At 44.6% G+C, this 26710-nt stretch overlaps 1 protein-coding gene across 2 annotated transcripts; it reads left to right on the top strand.

Annotated features, from left to right (window-relative positions):
* Positions 1–18586: 18586 nt before the first annotated feature.
* ZNF232 (zinc finger protein 232) lies at positions 18587–26252 on the top strand. Of its 2 annotated transcripts, none has more exons than XM_079904941.1 (4): positions 18587–18767; positions 20030–20507; positions 20781–20907; positions 22567–26252. In XM_079904941.1, exons 2-4 carry the CDS (start codon positions 20088–20090, stop codon positions 23325–23327), a joined length of 1308 nt encoding a protein of 435 aa, XP_079761067.1. In that variant the 5' UTR covers positions 18587–18767; positions 20030–20087; the 3' UTR covers positions 23328–26252. The 2 variants fall into 2 exon arrangements, 1 of the variants encoding a protein (XP_079761067.1); XR_013825077.1 differs by lacking the exon at positions 18587–18767 and having other exon boundaries at positions 19354–20507; positions 22567–24358; positions 24955–24970.
* Positions 26253–26710: the final 458 nt, after the last annotated feature.

Here is a 26710-nt window from a genome sequence, read left to right as displayed (position 1 = left end):
GCAGAAAAAGCTTTTGACGAAGTTCAACACCTATTTATGATAAAAAAAACTCTCCAGAAAGTAGGCATAGAGGGAACTTACCTCAGCATAATAAAGGCCATATATGACAAACCCACAGCCAACATCATTCTCAATGGTGAAAAACTGAAACCATTTCCACTAAGATCAGGAACAAGATAAGGTTGCCACTATTACCACTAAGGTTGCCACTCTCACCACTATTATTCAACATAGTTTTGGAAGTTTTAGCCACAGCAATCAGAGAAAAAAAAGAAATAAAAGGAATCCAAATCGGAAAAGAAGAAGTAAAACTGTCACTGTTTGCAGATGACATGATACTATACATAGAGAATCTTAAAGATGCTACCAGAAAACTACTAGAGGTAATCAATGAATTTGGTAAAGTTGCAGGATACAAAATTAATCTTTTTTTTTTTTTTGCGGTATGCGGGCCTCTCACTGTTGTGGCCTCCCCTGTTGCAGAGCACAGGCTCCAGACACGCAGGCTCAGCAGCCATGGCTTACGGGCCTAGCCACTCCACAGCATGTGGGATCTTCCCGGACCGGGGCACAAACCCGCATCCCCTGCATTGGCAGGCAGACTCTCAACCACTGCGCCACCAGGGAAGCTCGCACAGAAATCTCTTGCATTCCTATACACTAATGATGAAAACTGTGAAAGAGAAATTAAGGAAACATTCCCATTTACCATTGCAACAAAAAGAATAAAATACCTAGGAATAAACCTACCTAAGGAGACAAAAGACCTGTATGCAGAAAACCATGAGACACTGTTGAAAAAAATTAAAGATGATACAAACAGATGGAGAGATACACCATGTTCTTGGATTGGAAGAATCAACATTGTGAAAATGACTATACTGCCCAAAGCAATCTACAGATTCAGTGCAATCCCTATCAAACTACCAATGGCATTGTTCACAGAACTAGAACAAAAAATTTCACAATTTGTATGGAAACACAAAAGACCCTGACTAGCCAAAGCAATCTTGAGAAACTAAAACGGAGCTGGAGGAATCAGGCTCCCTGACTTCAGACTATACTACAAATCAAGACAGTATGGTACTGGCACAAAAACAGAAATATAGATCAATGGAACAGGATGGAAAGCCCAGAGATAAACCCACCACATATGGTCACCTTATCTTTGATAAAGGAGGCAAGAATATACAATGGACAAAAGACAGCCTCTTCAATAAGTGGTGCTGGGAAAACTGGACAGCTACATGTAAAAGAATGAAATTAGAACACCCCCTAACACCATACACAAAAATAAACTCAAAATGGATTAAAGACCTAAATGTAAGGCCAGACACTAAAACTCTTAGAGGAAAACATAGGCAGAACATTCCATGACATAAATCACAGCCATATCCTTTTTGACCCATCTCCTAGAGAAATGGAAATAAAAACAAAAATAAACAAATGGGACCTAATGAAACTTAAAAGCTTTTGCACAGCAAAGGAAACCATAAACAAGATGAAAAGACAACCCTCAGAATGGGAGAAAGTATTTTCAAACGAAGCAACTGACAAAGGATTAATCTCCAAAATATACAAGCAGCTCATGCAGCTCAATATCAAAAAAACAAAAAACCCAATCCATAAATGGGCAGAAGACCTAAATAGACATTTCTCCAAAGAAGATATACAGATTGCCAACAAACACATGAAAGGATGCTCAACATCACTAATCATTAGAGAAATGCAAATCAAAACTACAGTGAGATATCATCTCACACCAGTCAGAATAGCCATCATCAAAAAATCTACAAACAATAAATGCTGGAGAGGGTGTGGAGAAAAGGAAACCCTCTTGCACTGTTGGTGGGAATGTAAATTGATACAGCCACTATGGAGAACAGTATGGAGGTTCCTTAAAAAACTAAAAATAGAACTACCATATGACCCAGCAATCCCACTACTGGGCATATACCCTGAGAAAACCATAATTCAAAAATAGTCACATACCACAATGTTCATTGCAGCTCTATTTACAATCGCCAGGACATGGAAGCAACCTACGTGTCCATCAACAGATGAATGGATAAAGAAGATGTGGCACATATATACAATGGAATATTACTCAGCCATATAAAGAAACGAAACTGAGTTATTTGTAGTGAGGTGGATAGACCTAGAGACTGTCATACAGAGGGAAGTCAGAAAGAGAAAAACAAATACTGTATGCTAACACATATATATGGAATCTAAAAAAAAAAAAATGGTTCTGAAGAACCTAGGGGCAGGACAGGAATAAAGACGCAGACATAGAGAATGGACTTGAGGACACGGGGAGGGGAAAGTGTAAGCTGGGACGAACTGAGAGAGTGGCATGGACGTATATACACTACCAAATGTAAAATAGATAGCTAGTGGGAAGCAGCCACATAGCACAGGGAGATAAGCTTGGTGCTTTGTGACCACCTAGAGGGGTGGGGTAGGGAGGGTGGGAGGGAGACGCAAGAGGGAGGAGATATGGGGATATATCTATATTTATAGCTGATTCACTTTGTTATAAAGCAGAAACACACCATTGTAAAGCAATTATACACCAATGAAGATGTTAAAAAATATCTATCGAGAACTAAAAAAATTTAAATAAAAAATAAATTAAAAAAATAAAAAGCTTGTGAAAATGTAAAAAGAAAAAAGAGATGAGTCATCTTTAACCTGATAACTGATATTGGTAATTAGGCTCTGCATTTATATCTGTGCATTGCATATCTGTGCTATCAAACTCAATCGTCAAATATTTCTTGTACCCTGAGCTACTGGTAGATTGTATATGAACTTACACAAATCAGCAGATAAGAAAGTTACTGAATGGGACAGTGTAAGGCAAGAATTTCGAGCTCATATCTTTCCTCAGTGGGAGTGGCTTGTGAGATGCACAGAGGGGATCAGTGGTTCTCAGCGGGGGTGATTTTGCCTCCGAGAGGACATTTGGCAATGTCCAGAGACATTTTGGTTGTCGCAACTGAGAAGAAAATATTGGCATCTAAAGACCAGGAATGTTGCTAAATATCTTACAATACATAGGTCCTCCCCAACAAAGAATTATCTGGCCCTAAGCGTCAATAGTGCCATGGTTGAGAAACCATGCCCTTGGATATTTAGAACACGTCACCTGGGGCCACTTAAGCAAGCACTTCAGTGTGATGTGGGTGGTGGCAGTGCATCCCAAGGGGAACCCAGAGTCTGATAGAAAACTGTAGTTTGATGAACTGTTTCAGGAGAAGCACGGTGGTGTAGTGAAGGGAGCACAGATGTGGGTTTGAATCCCAGTATGACATATTGGCTTCAGGACCTGGAACAAATTATGTAACCCTGATCCTTATTTTCCTAATAAAATGGTGATAAAATTATCTACCTCATGGTGTAATTGTGAGGTTTAAATGAGAAAACTGAAATTACTGTTGACACATAGAAGGACATCTAGAGCTTCAATCATGTTAAAATAGAAGATGAAGTATTTACAAGCAAAATATATAATGTGTAAGATACAGTGGAGTCCCATGGCTGGTGTAAAGAATATGACCCCCTGGGACTTCCCTGGTGGCACAGTGGTTAAGAATCCGCCTGCCAATGCAGGGGACATGGATTCGAGTCCTGGTCCGGGAATATCCCACATGCCGTGGAGCAACTAAGCCTGTGCACCACAACTACTGAACCTGAGCTCTAGAGCCCAAGAGCCACAATCACTGAGCCCACGTGCCACAACTACTGAAGCCTGTGCACCTAGAAGCTGTGCTCCGCAACAAGAGAAGCCACCGCAATGAGAAGCCTACGCACCACAACGAAGAGTAGCCCCCGCTCGCCACAACTAGAGAAAGCCCGCGCGCAGCAACAAAGACCCAACGCAGCCTAAAATAAATGAATAAATAATTAAATTTATTTTAAAAAAAAAAGAATATGACCCCTTAAAGTTCAAAGCACTGGGGGCTATGGCTTCCCCAGAGGGGCATCCTGAACAGTAGTGGGATGTCTTGAAGTGGAGAAGCCCATCCACATCATCCCTGAAAGCTGGCTCCTGGGGAATTCCCTGGCAGTCCAGTGGTTAAGACTCAGTGCTTTCACTGCCCTGGGCCCAGGTTCGATTCCTGATTGGGGAACTAAGATCTCCGCAGGCCGTGTGGTGCAGCCAAAATAAAAAGAAAGAAAGAAAGCTGGCTGCCTGCCTGTGGATGATGTGTGGCACGAGGGGTCCAGGAGCCTGCCTGCCCCCATCACCTGCCTCAAAGGTTTAAGCTCTTTAGCAACTTCACATAAATTACTGAATGGTCTTTTTATATCAGAATATCTTTAAATATATTTGAGATGCAAAAGGAATTCAAAATAGCTATCCTCAGTGATACACTTGGATTAAAAATTAAAGATACTTAAATTTTTTGAGTTATCCCAGACTCTATTCAAAACCTTTAGCTAACCAGAACATATTTGCATTCTATTTTTATAAAAGAAAGGAATTGGAAATTAATTCTGAAAAGACTTTCCCCGTCTCCTTTACCTGTATTTATAGTGCTGTACAGTGAGAGTGATGTTTTTTAGGATAAGCAGGATATTGAAAATGGACTTGAAGGTAATTTAATGCAGTGGTTTCTGACTTTTAAACACCAAAGCCCTCTTTTTTACTCCCTTGTGCCCTGTGTTTCAAAAGCTTTTGTTTGCCAAACTGCATTTATTAAAGAATAATTCTTTTATTTTTTGCTATTCAAATTCATGTATAACCACTAATCATACTTCTGATTGGTATGACATAACCAGACTTAAGTATTAAAATTCCTGTCCAATTTGTAAACCTGAGTGCCACAGAATAAGATCTACCTGTTAGGGAGTAGCCTACACTGGAACTTTGGGAAAAGAGCCTGAAGGATGAAAATTTACCTTCATGAGACCTTAAAAAGCTAAAGAACTAAACTCAGGACCAAAGCTGAGAGAGCATCAAATCTCTTTGAGGAACAGGGGTGATTGGAACGTGGGTTAAGCGTTGGCTCCATGTAAAGATTTCATAGGAAACAAGATTGCTACAACCTGGGGAGAGAGAGTGTGTGAATATAGTAGAGGAAGGGAATGTTACCCAATAATGTGCCAATTTAGTCCACTTTTCTTAATTTTTGATGCCCTTACTTAAAGAAGCCACCATCTTCATCTCGTGTTATTACCACAGCCTCCCTGCTTCCATTTCTGTACAGAGCAGCCTGAATGGTCGTTCTTTAGAATAAATCTGATAGTGCCACCCCTCTCCGGACTTCTGCAGTGGTTTCCCACTAACCTAAGCCTGAAGCCCAGCCCTTAGCGGGGACACATGTCCTGATCTGGCCCCATTCACCCACTCCTTCGATAAATATTTATTGAGCTTCTAATATACCACAAGCACTGGGGGGTATGAAGAGCAGAAGCAGACAACAGTCTCTGTCCTGGAGCTTATTTATAATAGCAGAGGAGAGATTAATTAGAATCTTTTTTTTTTTTTTTTTTTGCGGTATGCGGGCCTCTCACCGTTGTGGCCTCTCCCGTTGGGGAGAGCACAGGCTCCGGACGCGCAGGCTCAGCTGCCATGGCTCACGGGCCTAGCCGCTCCGCGGCATGTGGGATCTTCCCGGACCGGGGCACGAACCCGTGTCCCCTGCATCGGCAGGCGGGCTCTCCACCACTGCGCCACCAGGGAAGCCCTAATTAGAATCTTAAGTTAAATTACAACCACTGGAACTGGCACAAAGGAGAGGCATGATACTGCAGTGGGGACCTTTCTGCAAAGTGCTCACCTTTCTAAACCCAACATTTACCCCTGAACTATCTGCAGTTCCCCAAGCACCTAGGCACTACCCTCTTGCCTTTCCACGAGCTGTTCCCTCTGCTAGGAGGGCTCTCTCCCTCCTTACCTAGCTCCACTATTTTTTTAGTACTTCCCACGTGTTGGGTACTGTGACAAGGACTTACCACCAATTTCCTCTTGCATTCTTTGGCTCAGTCTTAATTGGTGGGTACTACTGTTATCCCCGTTTTCTACACAGGAAATTAAGGTCAAGAAGGCGACGTAATTTGCCCAGAGACCCGAAACTAGTAAGTGAAGAAACTGGGATTCAAGCCCAGGACTGCCTGACTCCAAAGCCCATTTTCTTAGGCACTGAAGTACTGTGTCTCCCAACTCCTTCACGTTCACCTCATTCTCGCCTTCCCTGACACACACCCAGTCGGAGTTGAGCGCTTCCACCCTGTTCCCACTGGCCACAGCCACCACAACACAGTAATTTTAACTTTCTAGTCACCACACTAGACGGAGCACACCCTAGACAAAGACCGGATCTGCATCTTTGCAAGCTCAGTGACTGGGGAGGAGACTGCAGCTCACGTGGGTGGAAGTGCGGCATCCCCACTCCTCGGGCTTGTCTAGGAAGACCGGAGGACTGGACTTGGTGGCCATCCGGTTCTTGCGCCCTGGGGGTGCGGGGCGAGGGGCGGGCTGGCCTGACCCCGAGCCTCCCCTGGCTGGGCGCGGCTCCACCCGTGACAAGTTGCTGGTGGGGGTGGGGGGGACACAATGGCCGAAGCGGCAGAGGTAGCATTAAGTGATGGGGACACTGAGGGTGGCCCGGCGGCGAGGCCCCGTAGTGGCGGTGCGTGCGGCGCTGGGCTCCTGGGCTCAGGTCTCTGGCTCCGACGGTCTGGCCCAGCCGCCAGGGCCCCAGTCAGTCACGGTCTCATCCCGTGGTCTCCCGCTTGCAGCCCCAGCCCGCAGCTTTGAGGTCCTCCGGGCGGCCCACCCAGCCCAGGTAGGCAGGATGGCCCTTCCTGGCTCAGTGCCTCCAGGGCTGTTATCTACGGGAGCAGAGACCGTACGGGATGCGGCCAGGCCGGGTGCGCTGCCAGTCCACGCACAAGGCGGTCTCCGCGAGAACCGAGTGCGGGAGAGTGAAGGGGACAAGGTCATGCTGGGTAAGGAGCTTCTTCAGTGACTCCAAGAGTTATTTATGGGGACCTTGTGACCTTCGCAAAACAAAGTTTCTTCTGGGTTGGATGAGGGTCAGGTTGGTGGCTTCTTGGATTTGGAACAAGCATCACAGACCTCTGAATCCCTCTGGGATACAGAACTGTCTCTGTTCCGTTTTGAACTATTATCTAGAAAGTCAGGCTCACTGCGCCAGTGCTCGTCCCTCCCACCCCCACCCCCCAAAAATGCCTCTAGCAAATAAAATGAGACATCCTGATGCCTTGCAGTAATTCCTGCACTCAACTAAAGTAAGTTAGATTTGGTACAGTAATAAACAGAATTAAAGGTTTCTGAACAGTGATTAACATGACGAAAGTGATGCATAACTAACAGCATTGTCCAGTCTGAACTGAAGCGGGAAAATCTGGGTGTCAGGATCATTAACCAAGTAACAAAATTTAAACTATCCATTATTTATTGAGCGCTAACTCTGCCAGGTGTCATTTTAAGCACTTTACATGTATTTAATCCCCACAAAACCTCTTTTAAATGCTATTACTGTCCACATTTGACAGATGAGGAAACAAAGGCACAGAAATGTTAAGTAACTGAAGGTCACACGGCAAATAAATGGTAGAGGCAGACAAGGCAGCCTATGTCCAGAGCCCATGTTCCTAATGACTATGCTCCAGTCTCTTATGGTAATCTACTGAAATCTGGAAAGCCATGAGTGGTGCCAGGGGGAAATTACGGGAATGGAAAGAATGACATTTTTTTCTGGAAAATTAACTGGACTTCATAGTAAGCGTATTAGTTTCCTAATTACCACAAACTGAGTGGCTTAAAACAACAGAAATTTATTCCCTCACTGTTACGGAGGCTACAAGTCCAAAATCAAACTGTTGGCTGGGCCATGCTCCCTCTGAAGCCTCTAGGGAAGGATCCTTTCATGCCTCTTCCAACTTCTGGTAGCCCTAGGAGTTCCTTGGTTTGTGGCAGCATAATTCTAATATCTGCCTCCATCTTCATATGGTTGTCTTACTTCCGGTTCTCTGTCCAAATTTCCCTTTTTTTTTTTTTTTTTTTTTGCAGTACGTGGGCCTCTCACCGCTGCGGCCTCTCCCGCCGCGGAGCACAGGCTCCGGACGCGCAGGCTCAGCAGCCATGGCTCACGGGCAAAGCCGCTCTGCGGCATGTGGGATCCTCCCGGACCAGGGCACAAACCCGCGTCCCCTGCATCGGCAGGCGGACTCCCAACCACTGCGCCACCAGGGAAGCCCTCCCTCTTCTTATAATGACACCAGTCATATTGGATTCAGGGCCCACCCTAATGACATCATCTTAACTTGATTACATCTTCAAAGACCCTATATCCAAATAAGGTCACATCCATAGGTGCCAGGTAGACATGAATTTTAGGGGGACACCATTTAATGCAGCACAGTAGGGAAAAATTATTCAAGAATAATGTAAGATTAGGAGCTTGGGGCAGGGCATTACCAGAGACAAGAATATTAGAAAAACATGTCAGTTTCAGAATTGTAAATTTAGAAATAATCTGGTTTCCAAGAGAAAATATTCACCATTTCATTTGGTTGTGAGATATAGATTTTGTTCAGGAAGTCCAGCTGGCTCTTTAGCTGGGCCTTACGCTCTGATCACCAGATTTCAGGGTCTGGTCCTACACTTTCCAGGTCCAGAAATTTTACTTTGTCAGTGTACCTATCCAGAATTATTCAGGCCAGGGAAATAGACCTACCCAAACCACAAGAAAGTGGTATAAAAAACAGGGGAAAATACAACTGCCTGATCAGAAATTGAGTGGGCTGTCAACACATTTTCTATCTAGGAAAACCTATAGAGGAAGGTAAATTCTAATTAGAAGTTTGCTTAGGGCTTCCCTGGTGGCACAGTGGTTGGAAATCCTCCTGCCAAAGCAGGGGACACGGGTTTGAGCCCTGGTCCAGGAAGATCCCACATGCCACAGAGCAAGTAAGCCCATGTGCCACAACTACTGAGCCTGCGCTCTAGAGCCCGCGAGGCACAACTACTGAGCCCGCACGCCACAGCTGCTGAAGCCCATGTGCCTAGAACCCGTGCTCGGCAACAAGAGAAGCTACCCAATGAGAGGCCCACACACCACAACGAAGAGTAGGCCCCGCTCGCCGCAACTAGAGAAAAGCCCACACGCAGCAACAAAGATCCAAGGCAGCCAAAAAAAAAAAAGAAAAGAAAAGTTTGCTTAGTGGGCATGGAAACAAAGCAAGGGCATTGTCAGGTAATATTAATGCAGATGTCATCCTGCTCTGATCACTTGGTATATCTACGTGCTCTTGGGAGGAGGGCAGGTGTCTGCCAAGGGGACAGAGAATACCCCCATGAGCTGGAGTGAGCACCCTCCCCTGAACCAGTGCTGGAGGCACAGGCACATTTTTGCTCTCTGAGTCCATCTTTTCTAGATGTAGAAACCTAGTGTTTCTTCATGTCAGGTTTAAGACAATTGATTAAGTTCCCCTGTCTTGATTATTATAATCATACTCCATCCAGTGCTCCTCTGAAACCAGGTCTTGGTAACTGTGATTGGACTTAGGAATTCCAGGATTTCCTTACCTCTTTGAGTTATTTCTGCATGTGGATAATTTCAGCCATTATATGTTGATACTTGCTGGTTTATTATTAAAGAGTAATCTCTTCCAAGTTCTATTGGCATCTTTACTTTGCTCCTTTGAAGGGATAGCAAGCCCACCCATCCTCCCTTTACCTCCACTACTCTCTATACTTCCCCACAGACTTATGTAATCCGGCACAGTGCTGTGTTCTTACTGGGCCCAGAGACAGCCTCTGCATTTAAAGTGGTGCTTTGAGGCAATTACTTTTCAGTCCTTCATGGTTGACAGTTGAGATAAAACTACTTGCCATTCTTCTCCCTATTTATTGGGTATATCCACTAAATGGCCAAGAAGATGAAACTGTAACTAAGGGTCTCACCTCTCAGGCAAAAATATGTCATAAACAACTCTTGAAGTATCAAGGTTGCTCACCATGATCCACCTAACTGCCCTTCTCACCTCCAGAGGTGGGCTCCCAGCAACCAAGTTTATCCTGTGTGATACCCCCTAGCCCCTACCACCACCAATTACAGTCAAAGTCAACACTTGACCTAAACTGGGATAACTGATTCTCTTTTCTAAGATTTTGGAAGTGGAACTAAAGAAATCTAGTTAATACAGGGCTGGTCTTTTGCATAAAGGAAATTTTAAGATCCAGGAGCTAAGGTACTAAAGGAAAAAGACAGTTTGCCGAGAGAATGATGTGGACTCAAAGTCTGATTCAGTAGCTCTCCCGTGTGTTTCTGACAATCAGCCGAGTTTGGGAACTGCTTTTATAGACCATAGAGACCAAAGTTAGGTTTAGAAGCCTTTCTCTTTCCCAGATTATAACACCATTTTTGAGAATCTAGAAGCATAACCCAATCATAGAAATGTTTTACTTTGAACATTTGTTTCCCCTTATAAGAATTTCTTTTCTCCTAGCATAGTGGAGGGAAGCCATATATATGTAATGAATGTGGGAAAGGCCTTAAATCAAAGCTCAGATCTGATTATCCATCACAGCATTTATACTTTTAACTTATGTTTCAGATAATGAAAAGAAAACTGAGAAGGAGGAATGGAAGCTAAAGCAGGAAATTTCTGAAGAAACAGGATCAGGACACCCAGTACAAATACCCCATGGATCTAAATTCTTAGGACCCAGGGAAAGTGAGAACAGCTTGGAGAGGCAACAGGTAAACTCAGCAGAGGCTGGACTGCTACACTCTTCTTTTGAGGAAAAGGGGTTCAGCCAAGTGAGCATTACCCTTAAAAAAGGAAAGCTTGACATTGATAAGAAACTGAGAATTTGTGATCTGACCCCAACTGTTACACATCAGAGAGTTTCAACAGAGGAAAGAACCTATAGGTGCAAAGCATGTGGCCAGAGCTTCAAACAGAAGTCAGGACTTACTCAGCATCAGAAAATCCATACCGTAAAGAGAAGCTGTTAGTGCAATGAATGCGGAAAGGTCTTCACCAGGAGCTCTAACTTGGTTATACGTCAGAGAATTCACACGGGAAGGAAGCCTTATGTTGGTGGTGACTAAGGCAAAGATTTTAGCTGAGCTCCAATATCATGTGACATCCACGAATTCATACCAAGGAGAATCCCTATGAATGTAATCAGTGTGGAAGAGCTTTCAGGGAAAGCTCAAATCTTATCCTGCACCAGAGAATTCATAGTGGAGGGAAGCCATATGTATGTAATGAATGTGGGAAGGCCTTCAATCAAAGCTCAGATCTTATTATCCATCACAGCATTCACAGTGGAGAGAAACCCTATGAATGTAATGACTGTGGGAAAGCATTCAGTCAGAGCTCCCATCTTGTTAACCACCAGAGAATTCATACTGGGGAGAAACCCTATGAATGCAGCGAATGTGGAAAAGCCCTCCGGCAGAGTTCCCTTCTTATTCAGCATCAAAGAATCCATAGTGGAGAGAAACCCTACAAATGCCCTGAATGTGGAAAAGCCTTCTGTGGGTGCACAGTTTCTCTTAAACATCAGAGACTTCACATTGGAGAAAACTTGAATATGAGAAAGCTTTCAGTTCAGATTCAGAACTTAATGGACAGGAGAGAATTCACAAGGAAAAGAAATCTTATGAATATAATGAATGTGGAAAAACCTTCCTAGGCAGCTCAGATCTTATTAGATATCAAACAATTCACACTGGAGAAAAACCTTTTGAATGCAGTGAATGTGGAAAGGCCTTCGGCAGGAACTCAGTCCTTATAGAACATCAGAGAAGCCATACTGGTGAGAGGCCTTATAAATGCAGTGAATGTGGGAAAGCGTTTAGGGGGAGCTCTCAACTTATTCAGCATCAAAGAATTCACAGTGGAAAGAAACCCTATGAATGCAATGAATGTTGCAAGACTTTTAATCAGAGCTCAGACCTTATTCGACATCACAGGATTCATAGTGGAGAAAAGCCCTATGAATGTAATAAATGTGGAAAAGCCTTCAGATGGAGCTCAGACCTTGTTAGGCATCAGAAAATTCACACCGGAGAGAAAGTTCATGAATGTAATGAGTATGGAGAAACTTTCAGTCAGAGCTCAGGTCTTAGCATCAGAGACACCACACAGAATCCTAGGAAGACAGTAATGATAAAATGTCTATATATATATATATATATATATATATATATATATATATATATTTGTTTTTAAATACTGTTGTGTCTACCTTTAGCCATCGTAACTATAATACTTGGAAAATTCTAAGCTTCTTAAGAGTGATTTTCATCTGATTCAGTTTAGAGTGTTCAGCCTCAGGCTGTGTGCAGATTTGTCCTTCCTAAACACTTTCCACAAAGACCTTGATGGGGTAAGCCTTTAATTACATTTTCACTCCTTACTTTATCATCAGAGGTTCCACACCACAGGGAAATCTTGCAAATGGAAGAACTTGCTTGTAAAGCACCTACATCATCACAAAATTGTGTCCTTGTGTGTCTTCTTCAGCAGCACCAGGAATCTAATAACTTTTCCCATCTTTTTATCCATAATATGAACTGTACCAAGGGAATATAAGATAGGTGTGATATCCTGAACTCTAGAATGAATGGCTCTTCCTGGGACAGAGTCTAATCCAAAAGTCTGAAAATGGTCCTGATGTTTTCTCATTAGAATAAATGTCAATAAATAGAGTAGATTAGAGAGTTTGAGCTTGTTCTTCCATTCCTAGTAAAATCAGATACAGAAGCAGCTAGTTTAATTAGGAAAAGGAAGTGACTAGTAAATCATAGGACAGTTACCTTCTTTCATATAAGGGTAGAAGTTGTGATGAAATCTCTTCTGTAGGATTTTAAAGTATAATGGCACTTTGGAATCTGACATACTGAAATCCAGGTTCTGTCACTTTTAATCTATGTAATCTTAGGCAATTTTTTTTTATGTTTCTGAGCCTTGGTTTTCTCATATGTAAAATCAAGATAACAATACCTCCCTTGGGCTATCGTGAAGATTAAATGAGACAGTTTTGTTAAGCATTTAGCAAAGTTCTAGACACATAGTATACAACAAATGATAGATGTTTTTGTCAGTAGTTCCTATGGGCAGTGATTAAGGCATTTTGAAGGAAAGGAGACAACATATTCTCCCAGGCTAAAGCCTTCTGGAAAATTACATGATTCTGCATTTCCTGATCCTACTTGAAGTCAGAAGGGGCTTGGCTTAGTGTAAGTAAATGGTAAGGATTGGGGAAAGTGGGGGTGGGGCGGATTTATACAAATTTTCAAGGATGCTGTATCTTTTTTCTTCTTTTATTTATTTATTTTTTTTGTGGTAAGAACACTCAACATGAGATTAACCCTCTTAACAAATTTTTAAGTGTATGACACAGTCTTTTAACTATAGGCACAGTGTTGAACAGCAGACCCCTAGAACTTACTTATCTTCCATAACTGAAACTGCACCTGCCAAACAGCAACTCCCTATTTCTCCCTCCCCCCAACCCCTGGCAACCACTATCCTACGCTTTGCTTCTGTGACTTTGACTATTTTAGGTACTTCGTATAAGTGGAACCATGCAGTATTTGTCCTTCTGTAGGATGCTATATCTTGGAATAATAAAGTTAGCAGTGAATCTGAGAAAAGTTATATAGCACTATAGAGTTGAATTAAGATTTTTCTTGGAGAGGCTAGCGTTAAGCTGAAAGTATTAAGAGGTCAAATCAATAAGTATCTTGCAAATATGATAGTGAACTTTAATTCCTGTAGGTGGCTTAACTGGTTTTGAGACAGTAATAATCAGAGAAAATAAGGAGGTCTCAACTTTTTCACATGGTAGAAGGCAACAAATAAAAGTCCAGGACCAGATGGCTTCACAGGCAAATTCTATCAAACGTTTAGAGAAGAGTTAACAAAACCCTGACACCAAAACCAGACAAAGATATCAAAGAAAGAAAGGAAGGAAGGAAGGGGGAGGGAGAGAGAGAGAGAAAGAAAGAAAGAAGGAAAGGAAGAAAGGAAAGGGAAGGGAAGGAAGAAAGAAAGATGGAAGGGAGCAAATTACATGCCATATCATAAAAGGCAAATTGTAGTGAGTTGGAAAGGCTCTTTCGACCATCTGAACTATTTCAAAGGAGTCAAGGCACTGTTGTATGGTTTAATTTTTGTGTTCTTATAACTCATCGGGTCTCCAGTCCAGTGACCTTTCTATCCATTGTCCCTCCCTGGTTTTTACCCTTTCTTATTAGATACCTCTGTCCAACACTTCAGCCACTCTTTTACCAATATCCTTTTTGCCTCATTCTTCAGTCACGTGTACCTGGCCAAAAGAAAACTACCATGGACAGTCCTAATTGTCCTTCCCTGAGCCTGCACCTGGGTTGAGGAAGAAAATCACAAACCTAGGGAGACATAGGCCTTTGGGCACTCAACACTAATACAATTCTAGTCAGCACTCTCTCCCATTGTCTGTAATACCACTAAACACCTCCCCCTCTCTTTGCACATCTAACCACCCACCCACCGCCCTTCTTAGCACGTGATCTCTTCACAAAGAAAGTAGAGACCTTTGCACAGAAACATTTTCAACTTTCTGCTTCCATTCCTTTCCCTTACACATCTCTCATATACTGTACCCAACTTTGCTCCCTTCTTAATAGAACTGCCTTTTCTCATATCTAGGGGGTCACCTTTCTGTCTGTGCTTTCTATTCCACTCCCTCTGGGACCTCACCGCATCCCATTATCCCATCTTCTTCCTGTATCTTCACCTCTCTTCTCCACTGCCCCTTCCCAGCTGTGTACAAATATGTTCAAGTATCTTGCATCCTAAAAACCAAACAAAATTCAACCCCAACCCATTTTTTCCCTATATCATCTCCCTTTGTAGCCAGTTTTTGCAGGATCTTAGTTCCCCAACCAGGGATCAAAACCGCAGTGAAAGCACAGAGTCCTAACCACTGGACCACCAGGGGATTCCCACATTGTCTCCAATTCTTAACTCTCTTCCTCAACCCATTGAGGTCTCTCTCCCAACACACTATCAAATCTGTCTTTACCAAGCACACCAGTGACATTGGTCACTAAATCTCCTCTTGAGCTGGCTCCTTTCCTCCAAACCATTTCTTCCCTGAAGCAGGATGGGTTTGAATGTAGCAGTTGAGGATGTTGAAAATAGAGCAGGTAAATATGTTGATGTCCTTTGGCTGCAGCTAGAGTACAAATAATTTCTCCTTTCAGCTTCTGAATCTCTCATGAAATAAAGATTTGGAGGAAATTTCTCCCTACCTCTGATGTTTATGAGATTAGAAGACCTAAAATTCTGGTCAGTCATGTGACACTATGCCCATGTCTTGTATGGTTGGGCATGAGTTAAGCCTATGGTGAAGAGGGCCTTGAACAGCTGGGGACGAGCTTGGAAGGACTGGTTTCTCTGTCTCTGGAGTTTTATTAGAATCTTGGGTAAAATGATTTTTCCTCATTACCTCTGAAGGGTATCCATGACCATTTTTTGGATGTGTGATCAAGGAGACTGTACCCCCATGTGCTTTCTTTCCTCTTAGCATAAAGAATCTGGATCAGATCTGGCAGCACCTTGAGATCCTGAGAGTGAAAGTGAACTTGGCTTCTCTGAGCCTTGGTCTTCCATTGCTGTTCTACTTGCCTCAGAACTGTTCACCTGTTTAATCCATCATACACACCACTATTTGATTTTCTTGAAATACTGCTTTTATTATCTCACACACAGACATGCAAACTCACATTCAGAAAGTAGCCAGTGGGTGCCCATTACCTAAAGTAAAAGTTCTTGGCTTGGCATTTAGTTTGAGGTCTGGTCTAATTACTGTCCCTAAACAGCTAATGCGTTGTCCTGACTCTTATCTCAGGCTCTCCTGATCCCCTGCGGCATTCAGAGTCCCCACCGCTTAAACTAACTTTTTCTTTAAACACAGGCAACGTGTCTGACAGGTTCTGGCACACACTCAATTCTTTAAAGGAAAATGCCTTGTCGCTTTTTTTTTTTTTACATTGTTCATTGTAAGAAAAATTCAAACACTGAAGCATGACTTGTTTGAATGAACAAACCAAAGTCCTTTGTTTCTCCAGTCTCACAGCTTACAGGAAGCCTTTTTTTTTTTTTTTTTTTTTTTGCGGTACGCGGGCCTCTCACTGTTGTGGCCTCTCCCGTTGCAGAGCACAGGCTCCGGACTCGCAGGCCCAGCCGCTCCGCGGCATGTGGGATCTTCCCAGACCTGGGCACGAACCCGCGGCCCCTGCATCGGCAGGCGGACTCGCAACCGCTGCGCCACCAGGGAAGCCCCACATTTAGCTTTTTGAAAGCAGGGAACTACGTTTTGTTTTTTTTGGTTTTTTTTGGAACTACGTTTTTGTATCCCCTCTCCTCCAACACAGACCTAGATTTACATATATATTTTTGTTCAATAAATGTTTGAATGAATGTCCGAGTTTATAATTTTCTAGTTTTGTGGCAGTTGTTGAAAACTATAGTCATCACAGGAGCACAGTATGTGTAATTTCCTTTCTTTTCTTTCCATTCCAGATGTAACCATAAACTAGTCACTGCAGAAAAAAATTCAGGTTAAATTATATTTTGCTTGCTTGGTCAAAGTATCCATTTATTTCAAATTAAACTTGGTGACTGGTTTCTAGTTGAGTGTTTTTGTTGTTTTGGCTGTGCCACGCAGCTTGTGGGATCTTAGTTCCCTGACTAGAGATCAAACCCGGGCCCGGAAGTGAAAGTGCCAGAGTTCTAACCACTGGACCTCCAGGGAATTCCCTCTAGTTAAGTATTTTAATGATTCCCATTTAAAACTCAGTTGTTTGCCAGAAAGTGGTGCTTCATGTTACATCTAAATGTAATTGCTCTCTAGCACTTTCTTGGGGTCTTCTTACCCACCCCCTGCCACCCCCTGCCACCCCCAGTCAGGGTTGTTTTATATACATTTGGCTGGTGCACACAATTTTGGTAATTTATATTTTGCCAGAAGATCATCCATTTCATCTAGGTTTTCCAATATCCTACCCTAAAGTCCTACCCTAATGAAATGGTCTCTAATTCTTTTCATCTCTTCTGATTCTATGGTTATGTTCTATTTCTCATTCCCATTCTGGTTAATTTTTCTTTTTCTTAATAAGGTTTTAAACAAGTTTATCGGCTTTATTGCTCATTTCAAAGAAATTAGCATTTGAATTTATCTCTTCTTTTTAATTTTTCCATGTTTTTTTAAAGTATTTATTTACTTATTTATTTGGCTGCACTGGGTCTTAGTTGCAGCATGGGGGATCTTTTTTTTTAGTTGCAGCCTGTGAACTCTTAGTTGCAGCATGTGGGATCTAGTCTCCCTGCATTGGGAGCGCGGAGTCTTAGCCACTGTGCCACCAGGGAAGTCCCCATTAATTAGCTTTTATCTTTACTGATTCACTCTTCTTTGCTTCTTTGGGTTTATTTTACTATGATTTTAAAGTTTCTTGGGACTTCCCTGGTGGCACAGTGGTTAAGAATCTGCCTGCCAATGCAGGGGACACGGGTTCGAGCCCTGGTCCGGGAAGATCCCACTGGCCACGGAGCAACTAAGCCCGTGCGCCACAACTACTGAGCCTGCACTCTAGAGCCCGCGAGACACAACTACTGAAGCCCACGCACCTAGAGCCCGTGCTCTGCAACAAGAGAAGCCACCGCAATAAGAAGCCCATGCACTGCAACGAAGAGTAACCCCCGCTCGCTGCAACTAGAAAAAGCCCGGGAGCAGCAACAAAGACCCAACACAGTCAAAAATAAATTAATTAATTAAAAAAAAAAGAAAATTTAGCTTAAAAAAAAAAGTTTCTTAAGGTGACTTAAATTGTTTTATATCTATTTTCATTAACAAGTGAGGTAGTTAAGGTTATACATTTTCAAGCATGGCTGTTGCTAGGTCCTATAGATTTTACCATGAAGTGTTCTGTTTATTGCCTATCCCTAAACAGCTAATGAATTGTCCAAATTCTTATCTCAGGCTTTCCTGATCCCCCCTGCAGAATTCAAGAGTTTGTAATTTCGCTTTTGATTTCCTCTTTTGATCCAGTTGGATTCTTTTCTTTCTGATTTTTACTAGTTTGCTCAAGTTCTAGTGCATCCTATTTTTTCCCTTGTTAATTTGGACGTTCTACTGTACTTTTCCATTCTCATAATGGTTACCTCCCCTAGAACTCATAATCAGACGCATATTTCTCTCATTATTGGAAAAGAAGATGGCAGTGATTTCCTCTATCAACAAGTCCTTTTTCCCCTACCCCAGTAAACTGCAACCTTACATTTCTTTTTACTCCTCCGCAGGAATTGTTTTTTATTTACTAACGGACACGCATAGGCCGGTGGTTGGGAATATTTTCTCCCTGGGGGTAACTTCCTCCTAGGCTGTGACCCTTTAATCAGGTCTGGGAAGATGTAACGAGAAAACAGAACGCAGAGGAGGAAACGCTGCAAAGAGGCCACGCACAGGCTGGAATTTCCCTGCCGTTTAAATCGGCTTGGACGGCCCCTGGGCCTACAACTGAACAGAAAAGCGAGGCCCTCCAGCCATTAAGCCAAAAGGCCCGCTCACACCGGCCCCGCTCCCCTGTCCAAGGACTGCGATTCCCAGAGCCCTCCGCGACCGGAGAGGTCGCGGCCGCGGGTGCGCAGGCGCACACATGCCCCCGCGGGTGGGCTGGAACCGCGCTACGCAGAAGTGGTCAGATGGGAGCTCCGGGACCTGCGAGGTGAGTCTTAGCGGCGGCGCCCCGGGTGTCGCTCTTTGGCCCGCGCTGCTATGGCCAGTCCCGGAAGGCAGCGGCGGTTTCTGCAGTGAGCATACCCCGCAGGCAACCCTGTGAGGAGCCGAGGCCAGACCGCGCGGAACGGGGTCCGGGTCCCCACGGTTCCCGCGCCCGGTTGCACGGATTACGTCACGTGTTGTGGAGGGCGGTGGCTGGCCCGGTGCGCCTCTTCTCTTCTCTGGAGATCCCAGGGGTTAAAGTGAAGGGTGGGGAATTGTAACTGGTATGGAGGACAGCCCCCTCCCCAGGCGATCGGGCGGTCCCCTGCCCAGTGCCGTGCGCAGGAGTTCAGCTGCGGGCTGGCGCCGCCGGAACATCACCCCGAGAAACAGCCTTCTGCGCTCGTCTTCCGTGCTTCCTTTGTCCTCGGCCAGCGCCCCTGTTTGTGTGCCTTTAATGGCCTCTGGGTGCGTCCCACCTCCTTCCCTTTAGATTTTCCTGATGCTGGACACCTTACCCGAGACCACGTCTTGCCCATAGCAGCCGCATCTCAGGACCCTACTACAGATCCTGGGCGTTTGAATAAGATTGCCTCATAGGAATTTTAAATTTTTCTTTTGTTGTGGCCACTACAGAAACTTGAGAAAGAGTGGAGAGGCCATCTGGGAGGAGGCTGCCTCTTCAATACCTCTGAGAGTCAGTCACCTTGCACTGAAACGTTTCTCAGCTCTGAGCTCTGGAAACTTGGGTTTTGCTTAAGACTTGTTTCTTCCAGTGGGATCCCGGAACACTTTTTTTTTTTCCTGCTGTTTTCTCCTGCTATAGCATTTATCTAGTTGTATTATCTAGTGTAGCAAACTCTTTACATATCTGTCTACCAGATTGTAAGTATCTCAAAGGCAATGACTCTTACTGGAATAAGAATCTGGAGAGGAATGGAGAAAAAAGTATTAAAGGGTATAGTACAGGGTTTGACTCTTGGTAGATTCTGAGTGTGTGTTAATGAATTAAAAAAAAAAAAAAAAGAATGGGACTTCCCTGGTGGCACAGTGGTTGAGAGTCCGCCTGCCGATGCAGGGGACGCTGGTTCGTGCCCCGGTCCGGGAAGATCCCACATGCCGCGGAGCGGCTGGGCCCGTGAGCCATGGCCGCTGAGCCTGCGTGTCCGGCGCCTGTGCTCCGCAACGGGAGAGGCCACAACAGTGAGAGGCCCACGTACAGAAAAAAAAAAAAAAAAAAAAGAATGATTTCTACTTATGTTACAGGGTGCCCCTGAAAGACTCCTGCTAGTATGGGCCTTCTACAGAGCCAGTCCAGGCTAGGATGGCTGGATCACTAACAGCAGCTGAAACTCTGGCCCTTCAGGATACACAGGGTCAAGAGAAGATTATGATGATGGAGCCAAAGGAAGAGGAACAGTCTTGGGAGTGTGAGACCAGGCTACATGGGAACCGCTCTCCCAGTCAGGAGATCTTCCGCCAACGCTTCAGGCAGCTCTGCTACCAGGAGACTCCTGGTCCCCGGGAGGCCCTGAGCCAACTAAGGGTGCTCTGCTGTGAGTGGCTAAGGCCCGAGAGGCACACCAAGGAGCAGATCCTGGAGTTGCTGGTGCTGGAACAATTCCTGACCATCCTACCGGAGAAGCTCCAGTCCTGGGTGCGGGGACATCACCCTGAGAGTGGAGAGGAGGCTGTGACTGTGCTGGAGGATTTAGAGAAAGGACTTGATGAACCAGGACTGCAGGTGGGAAGGGGAACATACGATCTGTTGTGGGAGCCAGATCAATGACCTTCAGGCTGGACAGAGGGGCAGCAGTAGGGGGAGTTGCCAAGTTCAAAACTCTTTTGGGCCAGGCAGAGCAGTGAGTGTGTGTTTCTGTGTGTTTTTTCTGCCCTCAAGTCCTGAATAAGACTCTAGCTCCTCTTCCTGCCCCTGTGCTGACTCTGAGGAGGCTCTCCAAAGTCTCCTTGGAAGCTTTGGCTCCACAGAAACCGAGTGGTGCCTGATCACCTCCAGGTCCCAGGCCCGGTACACGGACCTGCACAGGAAGAGCCGTGGGAGGAGAAGGAGCCTGTGGGAGCAGCCCAGGAGAAACCAAGCATCCAGCTCCAGCCTAAGGAGACCCAGCCTTTCCCAGAGCGTGGTGAGGAGCAGGATTCTGTGGGGAGGGAGAGGAGGAGGAGAGGGTATAAAGGGCACAGAGGAGGTGGTCAAGAGTTGGCTATCCTCATCTTGCCCTTACTATTCTTACCTCTTAGGTGAGAGACGTAGCCTGTTTCATCACTCACAAAATTAGGAATAACGATAACCTACCTCATGTAGTAGCTGTAAGGATTAAATTTCAATCATAACCTGGCTGTAAAGCCTCACCAGCATCTCCGGGCTTTAGAGGGCCCTAAAACAGGACCAGAAAATACTTCATTCACTTCCTGCCTCATCATCTCCACTGCCCTGGGCTACAGGCCAGCCTGGAAATCTTTTTCAACTTTCTCATGACTCCCAAAACATACTTTTTAAGCCATAACACACTCCGCGTGAGACACAGCCTGTCATCACCTTTATCTACCACCTACGCCCCACCTAAAAACCCTATTTGATACTCTCTTCTATCTACACTTCTGCCCTTCAGATTCACCACAAAAACTTCCTTTCCGGCCTGCCTTCATCCCCACAAACATCCTCTCCTCCTTCCTACGGCAAACTCTAGAGGGAGAGCCTCAGGACCACACACTGGCCTTGCTGAGTGCTGTATAACCTCATGAACCATCGGGAACGTGACATGAATATTTTGCTAATCAAGAAGACTCTATTTAAATACTTCATTTTACACCACAACCCCACCACCATCAGACAAAAGCCTATGAAAATTCAAATTCTTGTTGGCAACAAAATGGGAAAAACTAGAAATGGAGATTAATCTTAGTGTCTGCTCCATAAGTATGTTTTTATTTCCCAGCACTTCCTTGCCTTTCTTGCAGAGTTCTCCTTGTCTCCTTTACTTCTGTTTTGTAAGTCTCTCTTCAAAGCTAACTACTGTTTGACTTTTTTTTTCAGCAAGCATGTTTCAGATTTCTTTAACCACAAGCATTTAACCTGAAAAAAAATGTATTTTTAAAGTCTTGCATTACCTTATAGCAATTGCTTTTTGTCCTCTTTAGACTACAGAAAGCATTACAATTAAAAGACAAAAAGCGCTAGAGATGTTTTAAAAACCAAAACGCAAAGCACTCTTCTCTTCGTTTTTTAAGGAGCAGGTCAAAGGGAAAGGCAGAAAGCACCAAGAAGGCAGTCGTCCCTTCAGTAAAGGAGCCAGCTGCTTGGGGATCCTTTTCTGTGGCTAGAGATTTGTGGGGCAGGGAATGACAGGGAAGAGGTGAAGGTCACGGAGTCAGGAGGAGCAGGGTCTTTGCGCGTTTAGGAACGTCCCTTTTCCCTCAACCTGTGATTCTCATTTTCCCCTTCCCACACAACATCACTCCCCAGTTTCTTGAAAATATTATTTTTGCTCATATTTTTTAAGAGTAAATCCTAAAAAAGAAGGTCCTGCCTTGAAATTTATTTTTCAAATAACATTTTTGCAGTGTTCCGTTAAGGAAAATTTAGAAAAAACAGATAAGGGGGAGGGGTGAGAAAAAAGGAGAAACCTTCTCCCCTACAAAATCCCATCACCAACAGATGACCAGTGTTCATATTTAAATGACTTTCCTTCTGAATTTTCTCGTGTGTGTATATTGAATATTTTTTAAGCTTTTATTTTCATGCCAGAAATCCTAATCCAAGTGTCATTTCTCTATACATCCAGAACAGGTATATTTACATTTTCCATCAGTTGTTGCAGAAGATGATGCAGAGCCCAAGGACAAAGGGTCGTTGCCAGAACCACCCATTACTGACGTGGAATCACAGGTGCTCAGAGAAAAACTCACCACCAGCACCTCTACATTTGAAGCTGCCTCTGAAGTTGAGGCCCCTTTAGAGCAGCAGCAGAGAAATCTCAAAGGGGAAAGGCTGAAGCAGTCCCCCGCTCAGGGGAAAAGCTTCAGGCAGATGGTCGTCACCCTTAAGACAACTCCCACAGGGAAGAAAGACCATGAATGCAGTGAATGTGGTAAAGCCTTCATTTATAACTCACACCTTATAATCCACCAGAGAATCCATTCTGGAGAGAAACCCTATAAGTGCAGTGACTGTGGGAAAACTTTCAACCAGAGCTCAAACCTCATTCAGCATCAGAGAATTCATACAGGAGAGAAACCCTACGAATGTCATGTGTGTGGGAAGTCCTTCAGGTGGAGTGCTCACCTTGTTCAGCATCAGAGGGTTCATTCAGGGGAGAAGCCCTACGAGTGTAATGAGTGTGGGAAGGCCTTCAGTCAAAGCTCATATCTAAGTCAGCATCTGAGAATCCACAGTGGAGAGAAACCTTTCCTATGTAAAGAATGTGGAAAGGCCTACAGATGGAGTTCTGAGCTTATCAGACATCAGAGAGTTCATGCCAGAAAAGAGCCTTCCCAATGGACTGTGGGTGAGAAAGTCTCCAGACAGAATTGTACTTTTGTCTGATCAGTTTTAGGACTATATTCCATAAAAGTTATAAGCACCTTAAGATTTTTCCTGTGTCTTTCTTGATTTAGGAAAAAATGTTTACCTAGTCCCACCTTCAGCTCATCGCCTCATGCCCTCTGTTTGAGATGACTGTATCAACTAGCATGCCTTTGGCTGCGAGTAACAGCCAAGATGCCGACTTCATTAGGGTTCTGGGCCTGGCACAGAGCAGCTGTGCAGGCAGTGGCCATCCTATATTAGTATTATTGTGAATGGGCCTTTGGTCCTGGCCCTTCCTCGGCCCCATACTGAGCTGCCTCTTGGGACAGGGTCACATCTACAAGTGTCCAGGCATGAGACAGAAACCACACTTGTTCTTTGAGCAGGAAACGTTTAATACAAAGAAGTGCTAGCTAGTAAAGGGGGATTATCTGTTAAAGGAGGTAACGAGATCTTAATATAGGAATAGCAGCATGGGGAAGAGCTACTACCTCTAGGACTGAGGGAGAGCATCAGAGGAAGAAGCAGACCTAGGAGAGCCAACCCTCCCCCGCACCCCCAGCCCAAGACTGGACAGGTGAAATTCAGGCCTGACTGGACAGGTGTGGCTGCCCCAGGGGTATGTGCGAGCTGGTCTGTACAGGCTTGCAACAGCCAGTTCTGCACTTCTTTTCGCCAGCCTGCACTGAAATTGGTCATGGTGAGAGTATTCATGCCGTGGAAATCAGGAATGCTACAAATCAGGGCTTTTCTTTTTTAACTAGTTGTTAAATATTGACACTGGCTGGTGAAGTTCATCAAGGCGCTGCAGGTCAGAGCAGGAAGCCACTGGTCGAGGTGCCCGCAAACTCACCAGAGGACGGGTGCTGCACTGCAAGGACAAGAAGGAAAACTACCAGAAGGACAAGCCCCTTCCTCTTTGCTTTGTCCCTCCAGTGCCCTTTACTGGCAAAGCCTGACACTGTGCCAGCTGGCAAAGGGGAGATGTCGACAGTTCCAGCTCCAGTCTCATAGAGTACGGCAGGGGACGGCAGACTTGGAGTGAGGAGGTGATTACTTGCTAACTGGCCCGTGTTATAAACTCCTTTCCACCTCAGGACCTCTGTCCTCATTCTCCATTCCCTAACTCCATGCTCTCCTCCCAGATAGTTACATAAGTCACATTTTACTTTGTCTAGATCTCCACTTACGTGTCACCTCTTGAGAGAGGCCTTCCCTGACTCTGAGATACAAGTTTTATTTCTCTCTCACATAAATGTCCAGACATGAGCAGGTGGTCAGCAAACAGCCCACAGGCCAAATCCATCTTGCGGCCTGTTTTTTTAAAGCCCACAAGCTAAGAATGGTTTTTGCATTTTTTTAAGTGTAAAAAGCAGGAAAGAAGAGTTAAGTGACAGACTGTGGCTCACAAAGCCTAAAATATTTACTTCTGGCCCCTTACAGGAAATTTTTTTCAAGCCCTGGTCTAAGGGACAGCTCAGTTTAATTTCACCAGGTACGTCAGGGACCCACCTTGCTCCTCTGTCCCCTGGATTAGGATGTGTTTGTCTGCATGGTTGATGCTGGATCCTTACCGTATCCACATTCCATTTCCCAGGAAGAGTGAAGTAATGGTCTCAAGGACTGGCAATTTCCTTTTCAGCAGGTGTCGCAGAAGGGGACCCAATCCTTTGGTGAAGATTCAACTACACAGCCACATCTACCTACCAGGGAGGCTGGAAAACACCTCTAGCAGGGTGACAATTTGCCCAATTAAAACTGGAGAAGGAGAGAACAAATTTGGGAAGACCATGAGCGTGCTCCACCCCATGGAACATCTCCCCACTTCTGCAGCCTGGTGCTGCGGACTGACTGGCGAAGGAGAGTCCTGGTCCCTGAAAGGGCAGAGCAGGATCTGGGAGGCAGATGATGTGGTCAAGACGTCAAGGGTATGGATTAGAGCTCTGGTCTTGGTGGTGGTCACTCCAGAAATAGCCATCATTTTGACTGCAGCACCCTGTATTCATCACTGAAAAGAGCTGAAACCAGAATATTTTGTAGGCAAAATGTTGACCTGAGGCCATCTCTTCTGACTTCGTTAGTGCAAAAGAAGCTATTCCAACAGCAGAGGTTCTGTATACTTAGTTTGGTTGTATTACAGGAACTAGTTCCATATCCAAGAGGGGCTCCTGGGATTTAAAGGTGCCATACTGGTCCAATCATAATCTGTTCGTGTTTCTATGTATGAGTGCCCTGCTCACATGTGCATTTTGGAATTCACTGATAGCAGAAAGTTCCCCTAGCTGTGCAGCTGAATAAACAAAAGAACTTGTACCTGCTAACGAGTGTGGTCTTTTGTCCACAGCAGGAGATAGAGGAAGAAACAGATTGTTCCCCCTCTCAGGAAGCTGATAGGCAGCCTGTAGTTGAGAGAACCCTTTCAGCAGCAGTGGTCAGTTCAGCAGTGGTGGGCTCTGCAGGCAGGCAGCCAGTACAGATCCCAAAGCTCAGGACTCACTAGCTGTGGTGATCCTGTGAGTTCATGAGGGCTGCCCGAACAAAGTACAATAGACTGGGTGGCTGAAACAATAGAAATTTATTTTCTTAAGATTCCGGAAGCTAGAAGTCCAAGATCAAAGTGTTGGTAGGGTTGGTTTCTTCTGAGGTCTCTCCCCTTGGCTTGCAGATGACCACCATCTCCCTGTGTCTTCACATGGTCTTCCCTCTCTGCATATCTGTGGCCTAAATTCCTCTTATAAGAGCACCAGTCATCGTGAGTTAGGGCCCACCCTAATAACCTCATTTTAACTTCACTACCTCTTTTTTTTTTTTTTTTTTTACGTACGCGGGCCTCTCACTGTTGTGGCCTCTCCCGTTGCGGAGCACAGGCTCCGGATGCACAGGCTCAGCGGCCATGGCTCACGGGCCCAGCCGCTCCGCGGCATGTGGGATCTTCCCGGACCAGGGCACGAACCCGTGTCCCCTGCATCGGCAGGCGGACTGTCAACCACTGCGCCACCAGGGAAGCCCTCACTACCTCTTTATAGACCCTATCTCCAAATGCAGACACATTCTGAGGTACTGGGGATTAGGACTTCAACATGAATTCTGTGGGACACATAACTCAGCCTTGGGTAAATCACTCTCCTAGTCTCAGCTTTCTCTTCTGTAAAATGGGGGAAATAATAGTACCCATCCATAGGTCGTGATAGGGATTAAATTCAATAACACCTAGCCCAGTGACCGGAACAGGTAACATTAAAAAATGTTAGCTTAGGGCTTCCCAGGTCAAAAATATTTAAAGGAATTAAAAAAAAAAAAAAAAGTACCCAACAACATACAATTTACAATGCCTGGCACCCAATCAAAAAGGCATGCAAGAAAAAGGAAAACATGATCCATAATGAGGAGAAAAAATCGAT

Source organism: Stenella coeruleoalba (genome assembly GCF_951394435.1).
Source record: "Stenella coeruleoalba genome assembly, chromosome: 19".
NCBI lineage: Eukaryota > Metazoa > Chordata > Mammalia > Artiodactyla > Delphinidae > Stenella > Stenella coeruleoalba.
This window is presented reverse-complemented; position numbering and strand designations above follow the sequence as displayed.